Source organism: Neoarius graeffei, chromosome 25 (assembly GCF_027579695.1).
Source record: "Neoarius graeffei isolate fNeoGra1 chromosome 25, fNeoGra1.pri, whole genome shotgun sequence".
Taxonomy (NCBI): domain Eukaryota; kingdom Metazoa; phylum Chordata; class Actinopteri; order Siluriformes; family Ariidae; genus Neoarius; species Neoarius graeffei.
The window spans coordinates 26,154,750-26,178,195 of NC_083593.1; the positions used below are offsets into that span (position 1 = coordinate 26,154,750).

At 43.0% G+C, this 23,446-nt stretch overlaps 1 protein-coding gene across 1 annotated transcript; it reads left to right on the forward strand.

The window, feature by feature from the left end:
- On the forward strand, positions 1-22,968 carry stc1l (stanniocalcin 1, like). The gene is made up of 4 exons (XM_060909504.1): positions 1-112; positions 245-387; positions 508-719; positions 22,656-22,968. The coding sequence occupies exons 1-4, from the start codon at positions 1-3 to the stop codon at positions 22,966-22,968; spliced, it is 780 nt and encodes a 259-aa protein (XP_060765487.1).
- Positions 22,969-23,446: the final 478 nt, after the last annotated feature.

The window sequence follows — 23,446 nt, forward strand, 5'->3', positions numbered from 1 at the left end:
ATGCTCCTACGAAGTGGTTTTCTCATACTCCTTGTCTCAGCTTTATCTGCCTTTGAAACAGATCAAGATGCACTTGCAATAAGAAAAACTCGTTTCTCAGTCAACAGTCCATGTAAGTATTCCATTTAGTTTCCAGAATATGTTACAATTTATTTTTCAGTTTGCTCACAGAAATATACAGAATTTTAGTATGTTTTATTTATATTTTTAAACAATATTTAAGTTGCTATTTCTTATGCTCTAGTGGAAGTGGTCCGCTGTCTCAACAGTGCTCCACAAGTGGGTTGTAGCACATTCTCCTGCCTGGAAAATTCTACCTGTGAGACTGATGGTATGCATGACATCTGTAACATCTTTCTCCATGCAGCAGCTGTTTTTAACACAGAGGTAATAAAAATAAAGTATGTAAATTATTGAATGAATTACAATGAATGACACTATGATGATGATCAAAATATATGAGAAAAGTAATGTTTTATTGACAAAGTATTTGAATCTTATATGTAGGGTAAGACCTTTTTGAAGGACAGCATCAAGTGCATGACCAATGGCATCACCTCCAAGGTTTTTCAGACCATCCGGCACTGTGGCACCTTGCAGAAGATGATAACTGAAGTGCAAGAGGAGTGTTACAAAAAACTGGACATCTGTGGAGTAGCCCGCTCAAACTCTGATGCCATTGGAGAAGTGGTGCAAGTTCCCAGACATTTTCCAAACAGGTAAATCTAATCCAATTTTGTCAGTATTGCTGATTAGTAGTCCTTAAGGATACAGTGGGGCAAAAAAGTATTTAGTCAGTCACCAATTGTGCAAGTTCTCCCACTTAAAAAGATGAGAGAGGCCTATAATTTTCATCATAGGTATACCTCAACTATGAGAGACAAAATGAGAAAAAAAAATCCAGAAAATCACATTGTCTGATTTTTAAAGAATTTATTTGGAAAATAAGTATTTGGTCAATAACAAAAGTTCATCTCAATACTTTGTTGTATACCCTTTGTTGGCAATGACAGAGGTCAAACGTTTTCTGTAAGTCTTCACAAGGTTTTCACACACTGTTGCTGGTATTTTGGCCCATTCCTCCATGCAGATCTCCTCTAGAGCAGTGACGTTTTGGGGCTGTCGCTGGGCAACACGGACTTTCAACTCCCTCCAAAGATTTTCTGTGGGGTTGAGATCTGGAGACTGGCTAGGCCACTCCAGGACCTTGAAATGCTTCTTACAAAGCCACTCCTTCGTTGCCCAGGCGGTGAGGTTGGGATCATTGTCATGCTGAAAGACCCAGCCACATTTCATCTTCAATGCCCTTGCTGATGGAAGGAGGTTTTCACTCAAAATCTCACGATACATGGCTCCATTCATTCTTTCCTTTACACGAATCAGTCATCCTGGTCCCTTTGCAGAAAAACAGCCCCAAAGCATGATGTTTCCACCCCCATGCTTCACAGTAGGCATGGTGTTCTTTGGATGCAACTCAGCATTCTTTCTCCTCCAAACATGACAAGTTGAGTTTTTACCAAAAAGTTCTATTTTGGTTTCATCTGACCATATGACATTCTCCCAATCCTCTTCTGGATCATCCAAACGCTCTCTAGCAAACTTCAGACGGGCCTGGACATGTACTGGCTTAAGCAGGGGGACACATCTGGCACTGCAGGATTTGAGTCCCTGGCGGCGTAGTGTGTTACTGATGGTAGCCTTTGTTACTTTGGTCCCAGCTCTCTGCAGGTCATTCACTAGGTTCCCCCCGTGTGGTTCTGGGATTTTTGCTCACCATTCTTGTGATCATTTTGACCCCACGGGGTGAGATCTTGCGTGGAGCCCCAGATTGAGGGAGGTTATCAGTGGTCTTGTATGTCTTCCATTTTCTAATAATTGCTCCCACAGTTGATTTCTTCACACCAAGCTGCTTACCTATTGCAGATTCAGTCTTCCCAGCCTGGTGCAGGTCTACAATTTTGTTTCTGGTGTCCTTTGACAGCTCTTTGGTCTTGGCCATAGTGGAGTTTGGAGTGTGACTGTTTGAGGTTGTGGACAGGTGTCTTTTATACTGATAACGAGTTCAAACAGGTGCCATTAATACAGGTAACGAGTGGAGGACAGAGGAGCCTCTTCAAGAAGAAGTTATAGGTCTGTGAGAGCCAGAAATCTTGCTTGTTTGTAGGTGACCAAATACTTATTTTACCGAGGAATTTACCAATTAATTAATTAAAAATCCTACAATGTGATTTCCTGGATTCTTTCCCCCCATTCTGTCTCTCATAGTTGAAGTGTACCTATGATGAAAATTACAGGCCTCTCTCATCTTTTTAAGTGGGAGAACTTGCACAATTGGTGGCTGACTAAATACTTTTTTGCCCCACTGTATATTTACAAGAGAACATGAGCAAAACAGTGGCAGAATTATTCATTGATTTAAGCCCTATGATAAAATAGCAGACCATTTGATTGTTAATAAACTGTTGACTCAGTTGGTTCGAATAAGTGGTGTTGAGCTTTAATAAAACTGGTAATTTAGGAATATCTAACTAGACTTTAAGGCCATGTTACAAGTGTAGAATATATGGTCTTCCACATTAAGACAAATAATTGGTTGTGTAAGTACATGTTTAGTATGTTGAAACACTGTCAAAACTGTTAGGTTAAATATAATCCAATTTGGGTAAATTCTGTAATCCAATGCTGAATCAGTACACAACAAACCACATACTGGGTTAACTTTATGATACACTGCAGGGTGATGTGTAGAACACAACATGCTGGGTTGATCTAATTACCTAGAGATTAGGTCATTATGATCCAACTAGAACTCTGAGTTGTTTAGCCTACTCATGATTATTGGTGGGTGGCACAGTGGTGGAAACTTTAGCACTGTCACCTCAGAGCAAGAAGGTACTGGGTTTAAATGAGTAAACCCTGACCGGGGCCTTTCTGTGTGGAGTTTGCATGTTATAATTGTGCCTACATGGATTTCCTCCAGATGCTCTAGTTTTCTCCCACAGTCCAAAGGCATGTGGATTATGTCAACTGGCTGCTCTAAATTGTGCATCGGTGTGAATGATTTTTTGTATCTGTGTTAGACTGGCAACCTGCCCATGGTGTATCCCACCTCCAAAGTCAGCTGGGATTGGCTCCAGCTTCCCCTGCAACCCTAATGGATAATTTATTCAATTTCCTCACCTGGTCCAAAAATAATCATCCATCCAGCTATGATCTATAGAGCATAGCTGGATGGATGATTATTTTTGGACCAGGTGAGGAAATTGAATAAATTTAAATTCAAAAAAAGGAAAAACAAACCCTAAAATTAGTATTGTTTCATTTTATACTTCTAGAATGGATAATTTGTTGTTTAAATTTTTTAGTTTAAAAAATTTCTTTAGGATTTTAAAATTTTATAAAAATTTGCAAAAATTAATTCGTTTGTTACAAGATTTATGTTACTCAAGTTAATTTTATATAACAAATAATTACAACATTGCATTTATAGATATATTTTATACAAAACATTTAAGCAGTGCACACTTAAATACTTTAGCTATATATCAAGCAGAACAGCTATACTATGCATGTTTAAAATACACTTAAAATGGTTTCAACATTTTGCAACACTTGTAAAATGCATGCCTGTTTAACAAGTAATATAACAACTTTACAAATTTTATAATTTGTAAAATTATGTTGATAAAATGTTAATTTTATATAACAAATAATTACAACATTGCATTTATAGATATATTTTATATACAAAACATTACTTTATTAAAGTAAAGTAAAACATTAAAGTAAAACATCTCATCTCATTATCTCTAGCCGCTTTATCCTGTTCTACAGGGTCGCAGGCAAGCTGGAGCCTATCCTAGCTGACTACGGGCGAAAGGTGGGGTACACCCTGAACAAGTCGCCAGGTCATCACAGGGCTGACACATAGACACAGACAACCATTCACACTCACACCTATGGTCAATTTAGAGTCACCAGTTAACCTAACCTGCATGTCTTTGGACTGTGGGGGAAACCGGAGCACCCGGAGGAAACCCATGCAGACACAGGGAGAACATGCAAACTCCGCACAGAAAGGCCCTCGCCGGCCACGGGGCTCGAACCCGGACCTTCTCGCTGTGAGGCGACAGCGCTAACCACTACACCACCGTGCCGCCCCTAAAGTAAAACATACTTTAGCTCTCTCTCTCTCTATATATATATATATATAACATTGCATTTATAGATATATTTTATATACAAAACATTTAAGCAGTGCACACTTAAATACTTTAGCTATATATCAAGCAGAACAGCTATACTATGCATGTGTAAAATACACTTAAAATGGTTTAAACATTTCGCAACACTTGTAAAATGCATGCCTGTTTAACAAATAATATAACAACTTTACAAATAATACTCACATAAATATATTAAACAATGCCAAACATCAAAAATGTACTAAATATTATCAAATAAACAAAGTAATATATTTGTCTCACTGCAGTGAGTCTCATGGTAGGGGCTTCCTTAGTTCTGCTTGCTGATTCAATTCAATTTGCCTTTATTGTCACATGTACTAGAGACAGTGTCACACAGTACAGTGAAATTCTTATTCTGTGAGTCCTACAGCAACATAACCTAGACATGAATATTAAAAATAATAAAAACAAGGATATAAAGTAATATAAAAAGATGTAGCAAAGTGTATAATGCCAGTGCAAATAAATAGGTAGTTCAGTGCAAACTCTACAGGACTGAGGGAAGATCCAGAACAAAACAGCCAATGATTGTGGTGTCATCTGCAAATTTAATAATGCTGGTGTTAAGCTGGGTAGTGACACAGCCATGACTGAAGAGTGTGTACAGCATGGGACTCAGAACACAACCTTGTGGGGTTCCTGTATTCATGGTTATTGTTTTAGAAATGCTGTTCCCCAGCCGGACTGACTGAGGTCTGCCTGTTAAAAAGTCCAGGACCCAGTTGCATAGAATAGGTGGCACACCTAGAGTGTGGAACTTGTTGGTGAGCCTAGCTGGTATCACAGTGTTGAAAGCCGTGCTATGGTCAATAAACAGTAGGCAGGCATAGCAGTCCTTGTTCTCTAGGTGTGTGAGAACTGTATGCAATGTTGTGCTGACTGCATCCTCTGTCGACCTGTTTCATCTGTATGCAAACTGTAGGGGGTCTATTGTGTCAGGTATGAATGTCTGAATGCACTGTTTTGAGGGGCTTACAATGGCTAAAAACACATGAAATTTTGCACATACATTTATTCTGTGATACAATTTGAGGTGATCTGGTAAATTAGCGTGGGAAAATTTCAAAATCCCACATTCCATCCAAATTGGCTGACTTCCTGGTGGGCGGAATCAAATACAACTAAGTGAACTTTGTCCTGTATCACAATAGTATCGATCACATCAAATCTCATGCCAATCTGAGCAACTTCATCTCAACCGTAGTTTGTTCTCGGGGGCACTATAGAGCTCTGAGACCACGCCCAGTCCCTTGCTCAGTGTAACTTTGTGATTGTACGCAGATTTTATCAGTGTGCCAAAATTTGAGAGTTTTCCAGCATTGCAAGTGCCTAAAAAATGAGTTCTTCTGAGGAGAATCAAAAAATAAGAAAAAGAGGAAGAAAACATGCTGAAAACAATAGGGCTTTGCACCTACGGTGATGGCCTGCACCTCGGTGCACAGCCTTATTGTTTCCGTCTTGGTTTTTCTTCTCTCCTTCTTCTTATTATTATTATGGCCCAAGCACCGAGGTGCACCATAGGTGCAAAGCCTTACTGTTTTTGTCCTGTTTTTTCTTCTCCTTATTAGGGCCCCAGCACTGAGGTGCAGGCCTATGGCCTGAACCGTAGGTGCAAAGCCTTATTGTTTTCATCCTGTTTTTTCTTCTCCTCTTCTTCTTCTTCTTCTTAATTTTATTTATTATTATTTTTTAATTATTATTTTTTCCATGGAAAAACTCGTTTCTGAGGCACTTGCGATGCTCGAAAACTCACAAATTTTGGCACACTGATCAAATCTGCATAAGATTACAAAATTACTCTGAGCAAGGGACTGGGCATGGTCCTGGAGCTCTATAGCACCCCCAAGAACAAGCTATGGTTGAGATGAGGTTGCTCTGCTCAGCATGAGATTTTGGTGTGATCAATACTCTTGTGATACAGGACAAAGTTCACTTATTTTATTCATGTATTTGACTCTGCCCTACAGGAAGTCAGCCATGTTGGATGGAATGTGGGATTTTGAAATTTTCCTGCACTGTTTTGAGGGGCTTGCAATGGCTAAAAACTCATGAAAATTTGCAGATGCCTTTTTCCTATGATACTCTTTGAGGTGATATGGTAAATTAGTCTAGGTGGGCTTCATTAACTCCATAGTGCCACCTAGCTCAAAAATGCAGATTTCACAACTTGTACATATTTGAAAACTCATGAAATTTGGTAGACACATCAGTAATGTGCCCTGAAACTCAGCCATAGGGGCTTGACCCCAGGTTTGTTTGGGGGACTCCAGAGTGCCCCCATATGTCATGGAGATTCCAGCCCGGTATATAGTTTCACCTATATGTGTCAAATTGGGTGGGTGTGTGGAGTGCCCCTCATCTCATCTCATCTCATCTCATCTCATCTCATCTCATCTCATCTCATCATCTCTAGCTGCTTTATCCTGTTCTACAGGGTCGCAGGCAAGCTGGAGCCTATCCCAGCTGACTATGGGCGAAAGGCGGGGTACACCCTGGACAAGTCGCCAGGTCATCACAGGGTTGACACATAGACACAGACAACCATTCACACTCACATTCACACCCTACGGTCAATTTAGAGTCACCAGTTAACCTAACCTGCATGTCTTTGGACTGTGGGGGAAACCAGAGCACCCGGAGGAAACCCACGCGGACACGGGGAGAACATGCAAACTCCGCACAGAAAGGCCCTGGCTGGCCATGGGGCTGGAACCCGGACTTTCTTGCTGTGAGGCGACAGCGCTAACCACTACACCACCGTGCCACCCTGGAGTGCCCCTCATCTCATCATCTCTAGCCACATGTTTTTTTTCTTATACCCTTTCTATAATTACAGATTTGACACCTTTAAAATATATGAAAACTCAAGAAATTTCATGGACTCGTGAAAATAGGGCAAAAGTTTATTATTCTTAGGTTATTTGCTTGTGGTGAGGCTAGAAGACACCATAGCACCCCCTAAAATGTTAGATTCAAATTTATAGCTATGGATGTCACATTGAGAGTCCTGCCTGGTATACAGTTTCACCAATCCAGGTCAAATTTGGTAGGTGTGTGAAGTGCCCCTCAACGAACAAAATTGCCTATGCATTGCATCAGCCATACTCAACAGGAAGTGAGATATTTTTGGTTTTGTGTGTTTTGACACATTACATTTTAACGAACTCCTCCTAGGCAGTTTGTTGGATCCATGCCGTATTTGGTATACATCTGTAGTGAATCCCTGATGTGGGTGGAGCACAGAAGCACAGCAGGCAGGAACTGAAGTTCATTCAAATTTTATTTTTAAAGATAGCTTTTCAGCCTCACTCACTCCCACATGCACACACACACACATGCATTCTGGTTGGGAGTCAGCTCTTCTCTGCTTTCCCCCTCCTTTTATGCTCCATCCCTGTAACACACACACACACACACTAATTGACACCAGGTGTAATGACTTACCTTCCCTGACACTGCCCTCCATTCACAAACTGTTGCTTGGCCACACCCCCGTTGCCACATACCCCCACCGTCCAACTCAGGTCGGGGAGCCATCCGGCCTGAAGCAGACACCCCCCCCCAACCCGACGGGAGAGGAAGTCTGCCACCACCATCTGCACCCCCGGCCTGTGGACCACCTCGAACTTAAATGGCTGGAGGGCGAGATACCAACGGGTGATCTGAGCATTGACATCCTTCATGTGGTGGAGCCACTGGAGGGGTGTGTGGTCCAAACAGAGAGTGAAAGGGCACCCTAGCAGGTAGTATCAGAGAGCGAGAACCGCCCACTTGATGGCAAGGCACTCTTTTTTGATGGTGCTGTACTTGCGTTCATGCATCAAGAGTTTACGGGTGATGTACAGTACAGGGTGCTCCTCACCCTCCACCATCTGGGACAAAATGGCCCCCAGTCCTCTGTCCAATGCGTCAGTCTGCAAAATAAAGGGGAGAGAGAAGTCAGGGGAGTGCAAAAGTGGCCTCCCACACAGTGCAGCTTTTACCTCAGAGAAAGCCTGTTGGCACTGCTCTGTCCACTGGACCAGATCCAGAGCACCCTTTTTAGTGAGGTCGGTTAATGGGCTGGTGACATCTGAATAATTAGGTATAAACCTACAATAATAGCCAGCCAGCCCCAGGAACCGTCTCACCTCCTTTTTGGTCTTGGGCCTCGGGCAGGCCGCAATCACTGCAGTCTTGTTAATTTGGGGACGTACCTGCCCATGACCCAAGTGGAACTGCAGATACTGTACTTTCACCCACCCAGTTGCACACTTTTTCAGGTTAGCTGTGAGGCCCGCATGCCTCAGCGACTTTAGAATGGCCCTAAGGTGTTCCAAGTGCCGGGACCAATCATGGCTGTAGATTATTATATCATCTAGATATGCGGCCGCGTAGGCAGCGTGAGGGTGGAAGACCCAGTCCATAAGCCTCTGGAACATAGTGGGCACCCCAAATAACTCAAAAGAGAGAGTGACAAATTGTTGTAATCCAAACGGTGTAGAAAAAGCCGTTTTCTCTTGGGATAGAGGAGTTAAGGTGATCTGCCAATATCCCTTTGTTAGATCCAGTGTCGAATAAAAGCGAGCCATGCCTAACCAATCAAGCAACTCATCAATGCAAGGCATTGGGTATGCGTCAAATTTAGACACCACATTGACCTTTCTATAGTCCACACAGAACCGGACCGACCCGTCAGTCTTGGGAACCAGGACCACTGGGCTGCTCCAGTCACTGTGGGACTCCTCGATTATGCCCATTTCGAGCATGGCCTTGAGTTCGTCCCGAACCACCTTTTTCTTGTGTTTGGGCAAGCGGTAAGGGCGGCTATGCACTACCACGCCAGGGAGCGTTTCGATGTGGTGTTCTATGAGGTGGGTATGACCAGGAAGGGGTGAGAACACGTTGGAAAATTCCTTTTGCAACTTGGCCACCTCCGTGAGTTGGGCCAGTGAGAGGTGGTCTCCACAAGGGACCGGAATGGTTCGAGATGTTATCTTTTTTACCTCCGGCCCCAGCTCCACCTTCTCCGGGACTACCGACGCCAGTGGCACAGGGACCCCCTCATTCCAGCGTTTTAAAAGGTTGAGGTGGTAGATTTGCAATGCCCTGCCCCTATCCATTTGCCTCACTTCATACTTGACGTCCCCGACTCACCGTGTGACCTTGAAGGGCCCTTGCCACTTGGTGAGTAATTTAAAGCTTGATGTGGGCAATAATACGAGCACTTTGTCTCCTGGCGTGAACTCTCTAAGGCACTTGCCCCTGTCGTACAGCTGGATTTGACGTTCTTGTGCCTGCCACAAATTCTCCTGGGTTAGGTGTGTGAGGGTGTGGAGTTTTGCATGCAGATCAAGAATGTACTAAATTTCGTTTTTGCTAGGCAAAGGTCCCTCCTCCTAATTTTCTTGTAGCACATCCAGAATGCCACACGGCTTACGCCCATATAATAATTCAAATGGAGAAAACCCCATGGAGGCTTGTGGGACCTCCCATACTGCAAATAACAGGGGCTCGAGCCACTTACCCCAATTACATGCATCTTCCCTTACAAATTTCCAGATTAGGTTTTTGAGGGTTTGGTTAAAACGAGCCACTAAGCCATCCATTTGTGGGTGATAGACATTGGTCTAGATAGACTTAATTCTCAGTAACCCATACAGTTTGCGCAGTGTGCATGACATAAATGTAGTACCTTGGTCTGTCAGGATTTCTTTCAGAATCTCGACTGGGGAGATAAAGCGGAAGAGCGCTTCCGCAATACTGCGTGCTGAGATATTGTGGCGAGGCACTGCTTCCGGATATCGCCTTGCATAGTCCACCAGAACTAAAATAAAGCAATATCCTCATGCCGACCGATCTAATGGCCCGATGAGATCCATCCCAATTTGCTCAAACGGGGTCTCGATTAAAGGGAGAGGGCGCAAAGATGCTTTTGGAGTGGCCGTGGGATTTACTAATTGGCATTCACAGCATGCCACACACCACTGACAGACATCCCTGCAAATCCCTGGCCAATAGAACCGGGCCATTATTCAGGCTAGTGTTTTATCTTGCCCTAAGTGTCCAGCCATGGGATCAAACTGAGCCGCATGGAATACGAGGTCCCTATGGCTCTTTGGGATTAGTAATTGGGTTATTTGCTCCCCAGTTTGAATGTCCTGCGTCACTCGATACAATCTATCTTTAATAATGGCAAAATAAGAGAAGGCCGGTGTCGCACTTGGCTGGAGAGTTTGACCATCGATTACTCTCACTTGGTCAAACGCATGCCGCAGAGTCTTGTGTCGCGACTGCTCTAACGGGAAATCCTCAAGGGAATCCCCGAGAGAGGGAAGAGGAGCAGGCTGCTCCTCACTCTGACGCAGTGGTGATGTAGACGGCTCTGTGACAGCTTCTCCAGTCAACGCCACACCAGGATCTTCCCATGACCTACTAGTGCAGGACCCGCTATGTGTTAAATATTCCATCAGCTTTTTAAACCCTGGCCAATCAGTACCCAAAATCAACGAGTGGGTGAGACGAGGATTAACCGCCGCCTTTACTCTATGCATTTGGCCCCGGAATAGAATACGGACAGACACTAAGGGATAATTGTGAACATTCCCATGTACACACAACACTTTCACCACTCGTGCTCTCCCCAATGCCTCACCTTGCACCAGGCATTGATGAATTGAGGTCTGATTACAACCAGAATCCACCAAAGCATGTTATGTATCCCCTTGAACACTTACCAGTATGCGATACATTCCAGCCCAATCGGGGGCGGTCTCTGGTGCGTCGGGGATCTGGATCATGGCTGCCACTTCCCTTGCGGAGCCCTGATTCTGGAGATGCTCTGGCTAACTGACGCACCAGCATACCGGCCCAGGCTTTCCCTCTGCACTGGTGTTATGGGCGTCACTCACCTGAGGGGGGGGGGGGGGGGGGGGGAGGACACAAACACGGAAGAGGGAGATGGGAGGACACCACAGGTGTGATGGACCGGCTGGGGAGGAGTCGACCCCCGCCTCCACGGTGGGGGAATGGGGCAAGAGAGACAGGGAGAGAGAGAGAGGAGAGAGAAAGGGGGAGAGAAGAGAAACGAGAAGAGGCACCTTTGCCTCATCCGCCTGTTATCGGAACCACCGCCAGATGGTCCTCCGCCAACTCGATGGCTTGCTGGAGCGATGCCGGGCGGTGACACTGGACCCATTCCGCCGTTCCTTCCGGAAGTCGAGAGATAAACTGTTCCAGTGCCACCAGGTTGATGACTCTGTCAGCATCGCCATCTTCCACCCTCAGCCACCGCCGGCAGGCGTCCTGGAGTTGTTGGCCAAATGCGAACGGTCGGCCGACCTCCTCCAATGTCAGCTTCTGAAACCACTGGTGATGTTGTTCCGGGGAGTGGCCGACCTGCTGCAAAATGGCCCTCTTGAGGTCGGAATAGTTGAGCCGGCTGTCAGCAGGGAGCGGCTGCGCTGCGAGCTGCGCCTCGCCTGTCAGGAGTGGGAGGAGGCGAGCCGTGCGCTGCTCGGTTGGCCACCCCCACGCTTGGGCCGCTTGTTCAAAGAGAGCAATGAAGGGTTTGGGCTCATTATGCGGGCCTATTTTTGTCAGGGTGATGTGAGGGGAGTCCATGGTGGTAATGTTGGACACCCCTGCCGACGCCAGCAGATGCCGGAACGCCTGGCGATCTTCCCATTGGGCCAGCATCAAGGCTTCAAAGCATTGTTCTTGGTCTTTATGGAGGGCATTCAGCACTTGATGCTGGTTCTGCTGGGCAGCAGCAAGGGCATGGACGAGCTCCATAATTGGGGAGGACTCTATGGGGTGGTTCCTTTCCATACTCACATCCCGGGTTTCGGCACCACTGTAGTGAATCCCTGACATGGGTGGAGCACAGAAGCATGGCAAGCGGGAACTGAAGTTCGTTCAAATTTTATTTTTAAAAGGTGTGTGTGTATGTACATACAATCCCGATTCCAAAAAAGTTGTAACAGCAATGGACATTTCCAATGTTTTTCAACCTCCAGTCCAGCTACTGCATCTGCAGCATATGAGATTACCGCAGACAAGCATATCGACACATTTCCCTGTACTAAGAAAAGAATGGAAGCCAACAGGGTCATTCCTCTATTAACACTTTAATAAACACATTTTAACAAAGACGTTTTTGTAGAATTCCTAAAGCTTACATACAACATTGCTTTCTCTCACGCCTGCCTCATCACCATATTGTTATTGTTAGAGTAAAGGTTGTTGTTTTTGCATAATATAATCACATATTCTAAACATCTATTAACTGCTGCAACAACTGGTCTTACACGACAGTAAGACTGAGCAAGCAGCATTCCAAAAGTGCCTGCATTTATTATAACAGCACTAGGACTTTTCACTGCATGCATCACTCCGCTCATCTGTGTTCTAGAGTTCTATATTAAATTGCACTTCCTAGTTCAAAATGTTTACTGCAGTAGAGCTAGTGATATTAGTAGACATGGCGAACAATACTTTTCAGGAATATTAATTTTATAGTGCTCAGCATAAACGAGTCCACCCCCTTTGAAAAGTAACATTTTAAACAATTATCTCAATGAACACAAACAGTTTCCAAAATGTTGACAAGACAAAGTTTAATATACAACCCCGATTCCAAAAAAGTTGGGACAAAGTACAAATTGTAAATAAAAACGGAATGCAATGATGTGGAAGTTTCAAAATTCCATATTTTATTCAGAATAGAACATAGATGACATGTCAAATGTTTAAACTGAGAAAATGTATCATTTAAAGAAAAAAATTAGGTGATTTTAAATTTCATGACAACAACACATCTCAAAAAAGTTGGGACAAGGCCATGTTTACCACTGTGAGACATCCCTTTTTCTCTTTACAACAGTCTGTAAACGTCTGGGGACTGAGGAGACAAGTTGCTCAAGTTTAAGGATAGGAATGTTAACCCATTCTTGTCTAATGTAGGATTCTAGTTGCTCAACTGTCTTAGGTCTTTTTTGTCGTATCTTCCATTTTATGATGCGCCAAATGTTTTCTATGGGTGAAAGATCTGGACTGCAGGCTGGCCAGTTCAGTACCCGGACCCTTCTTCTACGCAGCCATGATGCTGTAATTGATGCAGTATGTGGTTTGGCATTGTCATGCAAGGTCTTCCCTGAAAGAGATGTCGTCTGGATGGGAGCATATGTTGCTCTAGAACCTGGATATACCTTTCAGCATTGATGGTGTCTTTCCAGATGTGTAAGCTGCCCGTGCCACACGCACTAATGCAACCCCATACCATCAGAGATGCAGGCTTCTGAACTGAGCACTGATAACAACTTAGGTCGTCCTTCTCCTCTTTAGTCCGAATGACACGGCATCCCTGAGTTCCATAAAGAACTTCAAATTTTGATTCGTCTGACCACAGAACAGTTTTCCACTTTGCCACAGTCCATTTTAAATGAGCCTTGGCCCAGAGAAGACGTCCGCACTTCTGGATCATGGTTAGATACGGCTTCTTCTTTGAACTGTTGAGTTTTAGCTGGCAACAGCGGATGGCATGGTGAATTGTGTTCACAGATAATGTTCTCTGGGAATATTCCTGAGCCCATTTTGTGATTTCCAATACAGAAGCATGCCTGTATGTGATGCAGTGCCGTCTAAGGGCCCAAAGATCACGGGCACCCAGTATGGTTTTCTGGCCTTGACCCTTACGCGCAGAGATTCTTCCAGATTCTCTGAATCTTTTGATGATATTATGCACTGTAGATGATGATATGTTCAAACTCTTTGCAATTTTACACTGTCGAACTCCTTTCTGATATTGCTCCACTATTTGTCAGCGCAGAATTAGGGGGATTGGTGATCCTCTTCCCATCTTTACTTCTGAGAGCTGCTGCCACTCCAAGATGCTCTTTTTATACCCAGTCATGTTAATGACCTATTGCCAATTGACCTAATGAGTTGCAATCTGGTCCTCCAGCTGTTCCTTTTTTGTACCTTTAACTTTTCCAGCCTCTTATTGCCCCTGTCCCAACTTTTTTGAGATGTGTTGCTGTCATGAAATTTCAAATGAGCCAATATTTGGCATGAAATTTCAAAATGTCTCACTTTCAACATTTGATATGTTGTCTATGTTCTATTGTGAATACAATATCAGTTTTTGAGATTTGTAAATTATTGCATTCCGTTTTTATTTACAATTTGTACTTTGTCCCAACTTTTTTGAAATCGGTGTTTTTTTTTTTGTGTGTGTGTCTTTTCAGCCTCCCTCCCTCCCTCACTCACTCACATTCTGGTCGGGAGTCAGCTCTTCTCTGCTTTCCCCCTCCTTTTATGCTCCATCCCTGTAACAAACACACACACACATTAATTGACACCAGGTGTAGTGACTTAGCCACTTACCTTCCCTGACCCTGCCCTCCATTCACAAACTGCTGCTTGGCCACACCCCCATTGCCACAACATCATATCAAGATGTTGCTGATGTTAAATTGTGAAGGGATATGCAATATGTCACAAGATGTTGAAATGGCAAACCAATAAATTTATACGTTACGCCATGCAAACAGGAGGTGAGTCATAAATTCACCATGCATTGCCTGGTATGGCTCAAACTTCACAGGTTATAGAACATCATGGTTTGGAAATTATTCATATGCCCAAAGACACCCTCTGGTATAGTGCCACCATTTGGACATGGACAGTAATGACTCCAATGCCAAAACACGTTATCTTTGATGTACTCTTCCTAGGCGTTTTTTTGGATACATACCATATTTGGTATTCGTCATGTCAAGATGTTTCTGATTTTAAGTTGTGAAGGGATTTGCAATGTCTTGTAAGATGTTGTAATGGTGAACCAATAAATTTATGTTATGCCACACAAAAAGGAAGCATGTCAAAAATTCACAATGCATTTCCTGATATGTCTAAAAATTCTCAGTTTATAGGATATGATGGTTCTCATGATATCCCCATGCCCAATTTGACCCTCTGGTATAGCGCCACCATTTGGACCTGGACAGTAATGATTCCATTGCCTAAAAACTTTGACTCATAAAATTTGGAACTCATATTAGTCCTGGCCACTGCTACTCAGGGATAGAGACTTGACCCCAGGTGTGTCCAATGGACTCCATAGCTCCCCTACATGTCATTGAGACTTCTGCCCAGTATATAGATTCATCGATCAGTTTCAAAATTGGTAGGTGTGGGGTGCCCCAAGATGAACAAAACTGAAATGCAAATTGTTTTGGCTTGCAACAGGATTTATGATATCTTGCATGATGTTGAAATGGTAAACCAATAAATTTGAGTGTTTTGCCATCCAAACAGGAAGTGTGTCATAAATTCACCATGCATTGCCTGATATAGCTAAAACCTCACATGTTATAAGACATCAGGTTTCTGATGGTATCCCCATGCCCAAAGTGGGCCTCTTGTGTAGCGCCACCATTGGGACCTGGACAGTAATAATTCCATTGCCAAAAAACTCTGACTCATGAAATTTGGTACACACATCAGTCCTGGCCACTGCTACTCAGAGATAGAGGCTTGGCCCTAGGTGCAATACCCGATTGTTTTTGGCATGTTCTCATGTGGAAGGGCCCTTTATCGCTACTAGTGGCTATATTATTATTATTATTCTTATTTTTATTAATTATTATTTTTTCTGTGTGCGAAAACTCATTTTTGAGGCACTTGCGATGCTCCAAAACTCACAAATTTTGGCACACTGATCAAATGTGCATAAAATCACAAATTTACATTGAGGAAGGGACTGGGTATGGTCCCGGAGCTCTTTAGCGCCCCTGAGAACAGGCTACAGTTGAGATGAAGTTGCTCAGACTGGCACAAAATTTGGTGTGATTGATACTCTTGTGATAGAGGAAAATGTTCACTTGGTTGTATTTGACTCCACCCAACAGGAAGTCAGCCATGCTTAATTAAATGTCTCATCTCATTATCTCTAGCCACTTTATCCTGTTCGACAGGGTTGCAGGCAAGCTGGAGCCTATCCCAGCTGACTACGGGTGAAAGGCAGGGTACACCCTGGACAAGTCACCAGGTCATCACAGGGCTGACACATAGACACAGACAACCACTCACACTCACATTCACACCTACAGTCAATTTAGAGTCACCAGTTACCCTAACCTGCATGTCTTTGGACTGTGGGGGAAATCGGAGCACCCAGAGGAAACCCACACGGACAACATGCAAACTCCGCACAGAAAGGCCCTCGCCGGCCATGGGGCTCAAACCCGGACCTTCTTGTTGTGAGGCGACAGCGCTAACCACTACACCACTGTGCCGCCCCTGAATTAAATGTGATATTTTGAAATTTTCCTGTGCTGTTTTGAGGTGCTTACCATGACTAAAAACTCATGAAACTTTGCACATATATTTGTCCTCTGATATAATTAGAGTTGATATGGGAAATCAGTCTAGATGGGCTTCACTAACTCCATAGCGCCATCTAGTTCAGAAATACAGATTTGACACCTTGGAAATATTCAAAAACTCATGAAATTTTGTAGACACATCAGTGATGTGCCCTGAAACTCAGCCATAGGGGCTTGACCCCAGGTGTGTCTGGGGGATTCCTTAGCACTCCCATACATCATTGAGACTCCTGCCCGGTATATAGTTTCACCGATCCATGTCAAATTTGGCAGTTGTGTGGAGTACCCTGAGATGAACAAAATGGCCTCAACATTGCATCAGCCATACTCAACAGGAAGTGAGATATTTCTGGTTGTGTACGTTTTGACACGTTTTACTTTTAACGAACTCCTCCTAGGCGGTTTGTTGGATCACTGCTATATTTGGTATACCTCATGTCAAGATGTTCTTTATGTTAAATTGCAAAAGGATTTGTGATATTTCACAAGATCTTGAAATGGCAAACCAATAAATTTATACTTTACGCCATGCAAACAGGAAGTGAGTCATAAATTCAACATACATTACCTGATACGGCTCAAACTTCACAGTTTATAGGATGTCATGGTTCTGAAGATATCCACATGCCCAAAGACACCCTCTGGTATAGTGCCACTATGTGGACATGGACAGAACAAGCTATGGTTGAGATGAAGTTGCTCGGAGCGGTACAAGTTTTAGTGTGATCAATACTCATGGGATACAGGAACAAGCTCACTTGGTTGTATTTGACTCCACCAAACAGCATGCTAGATGGAATGTGGGATTTTGAAAATTTCCCATGCTGTTTTGAGGGGCTTACGATGGCTAAAATCTCATGAAACTTTGCATATATTTTTGTTCTATGACATAATTTGAGGTGATATGGGAAATCAGTCTAGATGGGCTTCAATAACTCCATAGCACCACCTAGTTCAAAAATACAGATTTGACACCTTGGAAATATTTGAACTCTCATGAAACTTGGTAGACTCATCAGTCATGCACAACGCTACTCAGCGATAGGGGCTTGACCCCAGGTGTCTCCGGGGGACTCCATAGCACCCCCATTATGTTATTGAGACTTGTGCCCGGTATATAGTTTCACCTATCTGTGTCATATTTGGTAGGTGTGTGGAGTGCCCCAAGATGAACAAAATTGCCTTTACATTGCGTCAGCCATACTCAACAGGAAGTGAGATATTTTTGGTTTTATGCATTTTGACACGTTACATTTTAATGAACTCTTCCTAGATGGTTTGTTGGATTCATGCCATATTTGGTAGACCTTATCGCAAGATGTTGCTGATGTTAAATTCTGAAGGGGTTTCCGATATGTCACAAGATGTTGAAATGTTTATTATTATTATTATTATTATTATTATATAAATCCAGCCACTGGGGGTACTCTTGGTACCGGTCCCAAGCCCGGATAAATTGGAGAGGGTTGCATCAGGAAGGGCATCAGGCATAAAACTGTGCCAAATCTAACATGTGGATTGAAAAGAGAAATACCATACCGGATCGGTTGGGGCCCAGGTTAACAACGACCGCCTCCGGTACTGTTGGCCAACAGGGTGCTGGTGGAAAGTATGCTACTGTTGCACCAAAACAGGGAAGGAGAAAGAGGGGGGGAGGCGTGTTAGAAGAGAGCATGAAAGATGGATGGGAAGGAGCTTAGAATTGAGGGTAGAAACACTGAATGTGGGAACATTGACTGGTAGAGCGAGAGAGTTAGCAGGTATGATGGAAAGAAGGAAGTTGGACATTTTGTGTGTGCAGGAGACGAGGCGGAACGTAAGCAAGGCCAAGAACATTGGAGGTGGATGCAAGTTGCTTTATTATAGAGTCGATGGAAAGAGAAATGGTGTTGGTATTGTTTTGAGGGGAGAGTTGGTCAACAGTGTGATTGATGTGAAGAGGGTATCAGATAGAGTGATAGGCATGAAGTTGGAGATTCAAGGAGTGGTAATCAATGTTGTGTGTGTGTGTGTGTGTGTATGCCTCACAGGTTGGATGTGAGAATGAAGAGAGTCTTTCTGGGAAAAGATGGATGAAGTGGTAGAAAGTATACTGAGGGAGGAGCATGTGCTAATAGGAGCAGATTTCAACAGACATGTTGGCAAGGGAGACAGAGGAGATGAGGACATGATGGGCAGATATGGTGTAAGAGAGAGAAATGTGGAAGGGCAAATGGTGGTTGATTTTTCAAAGAGGATGAATTTGGCAATAGTCAATACATACTTTGAGAAGAAAGAGCAGCACAGGGTGAGGTTTAAGAGTGGAGGAAGATCTACACAGGTGGACTACATACTCTGCAGAAGGGGTAACCTGAAGGAGACTGGAGACTGTAAACTGATGGCAGGGGAGAGTGTAGCTAGACAACATTGAGTGGTCATGTGCAGGAGGAGCTTGAAAGTGAAAAAGAAGAAGCATGAAATAGTGGAGCCAAAGATTAAGTGGTGGAAACTAAAACAGACCCTCCAGGATTTCGCAATGTTGCGATTTGCAACTTCAACGCAAATTCAACCAATCCCCGCGAATTCAGGGTGGTGTTGCAATTATATCCAATCACCGCAACCTTCCCGCAAATTTGACCAATCGTTGGCGTCGTCTTGAGGTGACATCGACAAACTACCTTCCGCCTTACTTCCGTGTATACGTTCAAGAGAAGCAGCATGTGCACAGTGTTGCCAGATTGGGCTGTTTCCTGCCCAACTGGGCGGTTTCAAGTGCATTTTGGTGGGTTTTGAACATATTTTGGGCTGGAAAATGTCAGCAGTATCTGGCAACACTGCATGTGCGAGTCAGTGTTTATACTGTATAGGCTTAAATTCTGTTACTGAAAGTGTGTTATGTTTACAGTGAAGGACTGTGTGCACTTTACATTATTTTTTTACTTAATACAAGAAATTAATGAATGCCAACATTTTTGCCAAAATAGTATTTTATTTTCCATTGTTTAGGCAGCTTCAGCATCATACTGTAAGATTCTGTTCAAATTGTTTTTGTTTTTTTTGTTCTATGAAGCCTGAGACATTTATTAGTTTATAATTATTGTTTAATTTAGTCTTCAGGAGAGACTGCCTGCACACAGTACTAGTATTAATAGTTTTTTTTTTCTTACAGGAAAGCTGAGGCATTTATATTATATTTTAAGGTAACTTCATGTTGTGCTGTGAGGTTCTATACACTTTAACTTTTGAACCAACAGGTGCATTTGGATAAGTAAAGCCTATTTTTCTGCATTTTTGTAGTCGTGGTAATCTTTTATATTGGTAAAGATGTTTATAGGACCATTTCTCAGTGTCTTTGTTTTTTTAATCAATAGTTTTTCAGTAATAATTTAATATTTAACATATCACTCAATTTTAATCACAAAAAGAGAAAATCACAACAATTTCTCGCAACTTTCACTTCCTCCCGCAATGTAATTGCAACAAAAACCTAAAAAACACTGCAACTTTCATCGCAATTTTTTTGGAAACCCCCCTGCAACATCAGACATTTTAGCCCGCAACAATCACAGAAAAGGCCCGCAAAATCCTGGGGGGACTGCTAAAAGAGGTTGAACACCAGAAGGAGTTTAGGGAAGACATGAGATGAGCATTGAGTGGTAATGGAAGTCTGCCAGAAGATTGGGATACTGCTGCTATAATAGTCAGAGAATCAGCAAGGAAGGTGCTAGGATGATCATCGGGAATGAGGAAGGAAGACAAGGAGACATGGTGGTGGAACAAAGAAGTGCAGGAAATTATAAAAGAGAAGAGGCTAGCAAAGAAGAATTGGGACGATCTGCAAGATGAGGAAAGCAGGCAGTTATACAGAGAGACGAGACAGAAGGCAAAAAGAGCAGTAGCGAAGGCAAAAGCAGATGCATACCAGGAGTTGTATGAAAGACTGGAGACCAAAGAAGGAGAGAAAGACCTGTACAGACTAGCTAGGCAGAGAAACAGGGAAGCGAGGGATGTACAGCAGGTAAGAGTGATGAAAGATGTATGGAAATGTGTTGACAAACAAAGAGAGTGTATTAAGAAGGTCGAAAGATACTTTGAGGATTTATTAAATGAGGAGAATCCAAGAGAGAAAAGGTCAGATTCATTGGAGACAGCAAATCAGGAAGCAGAGTTGGTTAGTAAGGATGAGGTAAGGGCAGCCATGAAAAGAATGAAGACTGGGAAAGCAGTCGGACCAGATGGTATCCCGATTGAGGCTTGGAGATGTTTGGGTGAGACGGCTGTGAAGTTCCTAACAAGATTGTTTAAGAAGATCCTAGAGAATGAGAAAATGCCAAATGAATGGAGAAAGAGTGTGCTAGTCCCAATATACAAGAATAAGGGAGATGTACAGAGCTGCAGTAATTACAGAGGGATAAAATTGATGAGCCACACCATGAAGTTATGGGAAAGGGTACTGGAGGCGAGATTGAGAAGAGAGGTAGCAATCTGTGAACAGCAGTATGGGTTTATGCCAAGCAAGAGCACGTCGGAGGCAATTTTTGCTTTAAGAATGTTCATGGAGAAGTACAGGGAAGGCCAGAGAAAGCTACATTGTGTGTTTGTAGGCCTGGGGAAGGCATACGATAGAGTGCCGAGAGATGAGTTATGGTATTGTATGAGAAAGTGTGGAGTGAATGAGAAGTATATTAGAGTGGTGCAAGACATGTATGAGAGCAGTAAAACAGCAGTGAGGTGTGCAGTTGGAATGACTGAATGGTTCAAGGTGGGACTTCATCAAGGATCTGCTTTGAGTCCTTTCTTGTTTGCCATAGTGATAGATAGCTTGACGGACGAAGTGAGGCAAGAGTCACCATGGAACATGATGTTTGCGGATGATATTGTGATATGTGGTGAAAGTAGAAAGGAGGTTGAGTTGGGTTTGGAGAGATGGAGGTATGCATTGGAATGAAGAGGAATGAAGGTGAGCAGTAACAAAACAGAATACATGTGCATCAATGAGAGTGTAGTGAAGATGCAAGGAGTAGATGTAAAGAAAGTTGGTGAATTCAAGTACTTGGGGTCAACTGTGCAGGAAAATGGGGGCTGCAATAGTGAGGTGAGAAAGAGAGTGCAGGCAGGGTGGAGCAGTTGGAGAAGGATTTCGGGAGTCATTTGTGATAGGAAAGTCCTAGCAAAAGTGAAAGGTAAGATGTAACAGACAGTAATGAGACCAGCTTTGATGTATGGATTGGACACATGAGGAGAAGTTGGAGGTGGCGGAGTTGAGGATGTTAAGGTTTGCGAGGGGAGTGACAAGGTTGGACAGGATAAGGAACGAGCACATCAGAGGGACAGCACATGTGGAGAGCTTGGGAATTAAGCTAAGAGAGAAGAGACTGAGATGGTATGGGCACATCCTGAGAAGAGATGCAGAGCATGTTGGAAGGAGAATGTTGAGGATGGAGCTGCCAGGCACACGAAACAAGGCCAAAGAGGTGATACATGGATGTGGTGAGAGAGGACATGAAAGTGGTAGGTGTGGTAGAGAAGGATGCGGAAGACAGGGAGCAATGGAGACGAAAGATCCGCTGTGGCGACTCCTAATCGGGAGCAGCCAGAAGATGATGATTATACGAAATTCATTGGATATTTTTCTAGGCCATACTCTGTCAATGGTACTTTTAGTACAATCAGTAAACCCAGTTTTCAAAGGTAGCACACATTAGAACAGATTTGAGACTTTGTAGAAAAAAAAAACCCATACCCAGTTGTGATGATCCCACCCACATTAAAGCGGACACTTTTTTCCTCGTTTTCAACCTGGGTGAGAATGGAGAAAATTGGTTCATGTACAACCAATTAGAATTACATATGTGCTATAGCTTTTGAAGCTATGGGTTTTCTTCTGAATTTGATTTGCTATTCATTTTATGCAGCATAGTTCACAAAGAACAAACAACAAAACTGTAAACAGCTTTAAAACTGCAATTTTTGAAAATGTCTTACATCAGGCATTCTTCACCTTTGAAAATATGCTCCACATTTCCTAATATGACTGAATCGTCAACTATTTGCATTGTAGGTACTACAGCACACTGCTGCAAAGCTTACTGGACTGCGATGAGGAGACAGTTGAAGTAGTCCGCTCTGGGCTTGTTGCTCGAGTAGGCCCTGACATGCTTACCCTCTTTCAGCTGCTGCAAAAGAAGCCCTGTCACCAGAACCTTGGTCATGGTACCGCTAGTGTTGATGGCTTCCACTGGCCCATGGGAGCACCCATGTTCAAGATCCAAACTGATTTGCACAACAGGGAACCTAATCACCTCTTTGCTAAGAAACGTTCTACTGAAGATAAAATAATGAACACCAGGATGCTAAACACACTAAATAAATGATTCAGAGAAAACCTTTTTTTTATTTATTTTTTTTAACCTACCACAAATATAGTGAATCAGCCATGACATATATGGTATCCAGAATATTAGCCTTTTTTTTCTTTTTGTGTTGCACTACAGCAACAATAGTAAGGCAATAGAAGTTATAAAAAGCCTCTGATTACAAATTAGCATCTTGCAAATGGCAATTTCTAATATCATGCACTTCCTGCAAATAAATGAATAATATCAAACAGACTTTATGTGGTTTTTGACACTATGACTGTTTATTTTTATGCATATATTTAAATGTTTAAATACTGAACTACTCTGCTATTTAATGACTTTGTACAAATAATAATGCTTATCAAAACAATGTTTTCTTCACTGTATTATGATTTCTGCATGAAGTTTCCAGGATGTTATATGGTGCTCACATTTAGCAGCAGCTGCGTTGTGCTTCTACTATGCCCTTTATTATGGTGTTATTTACATGAAT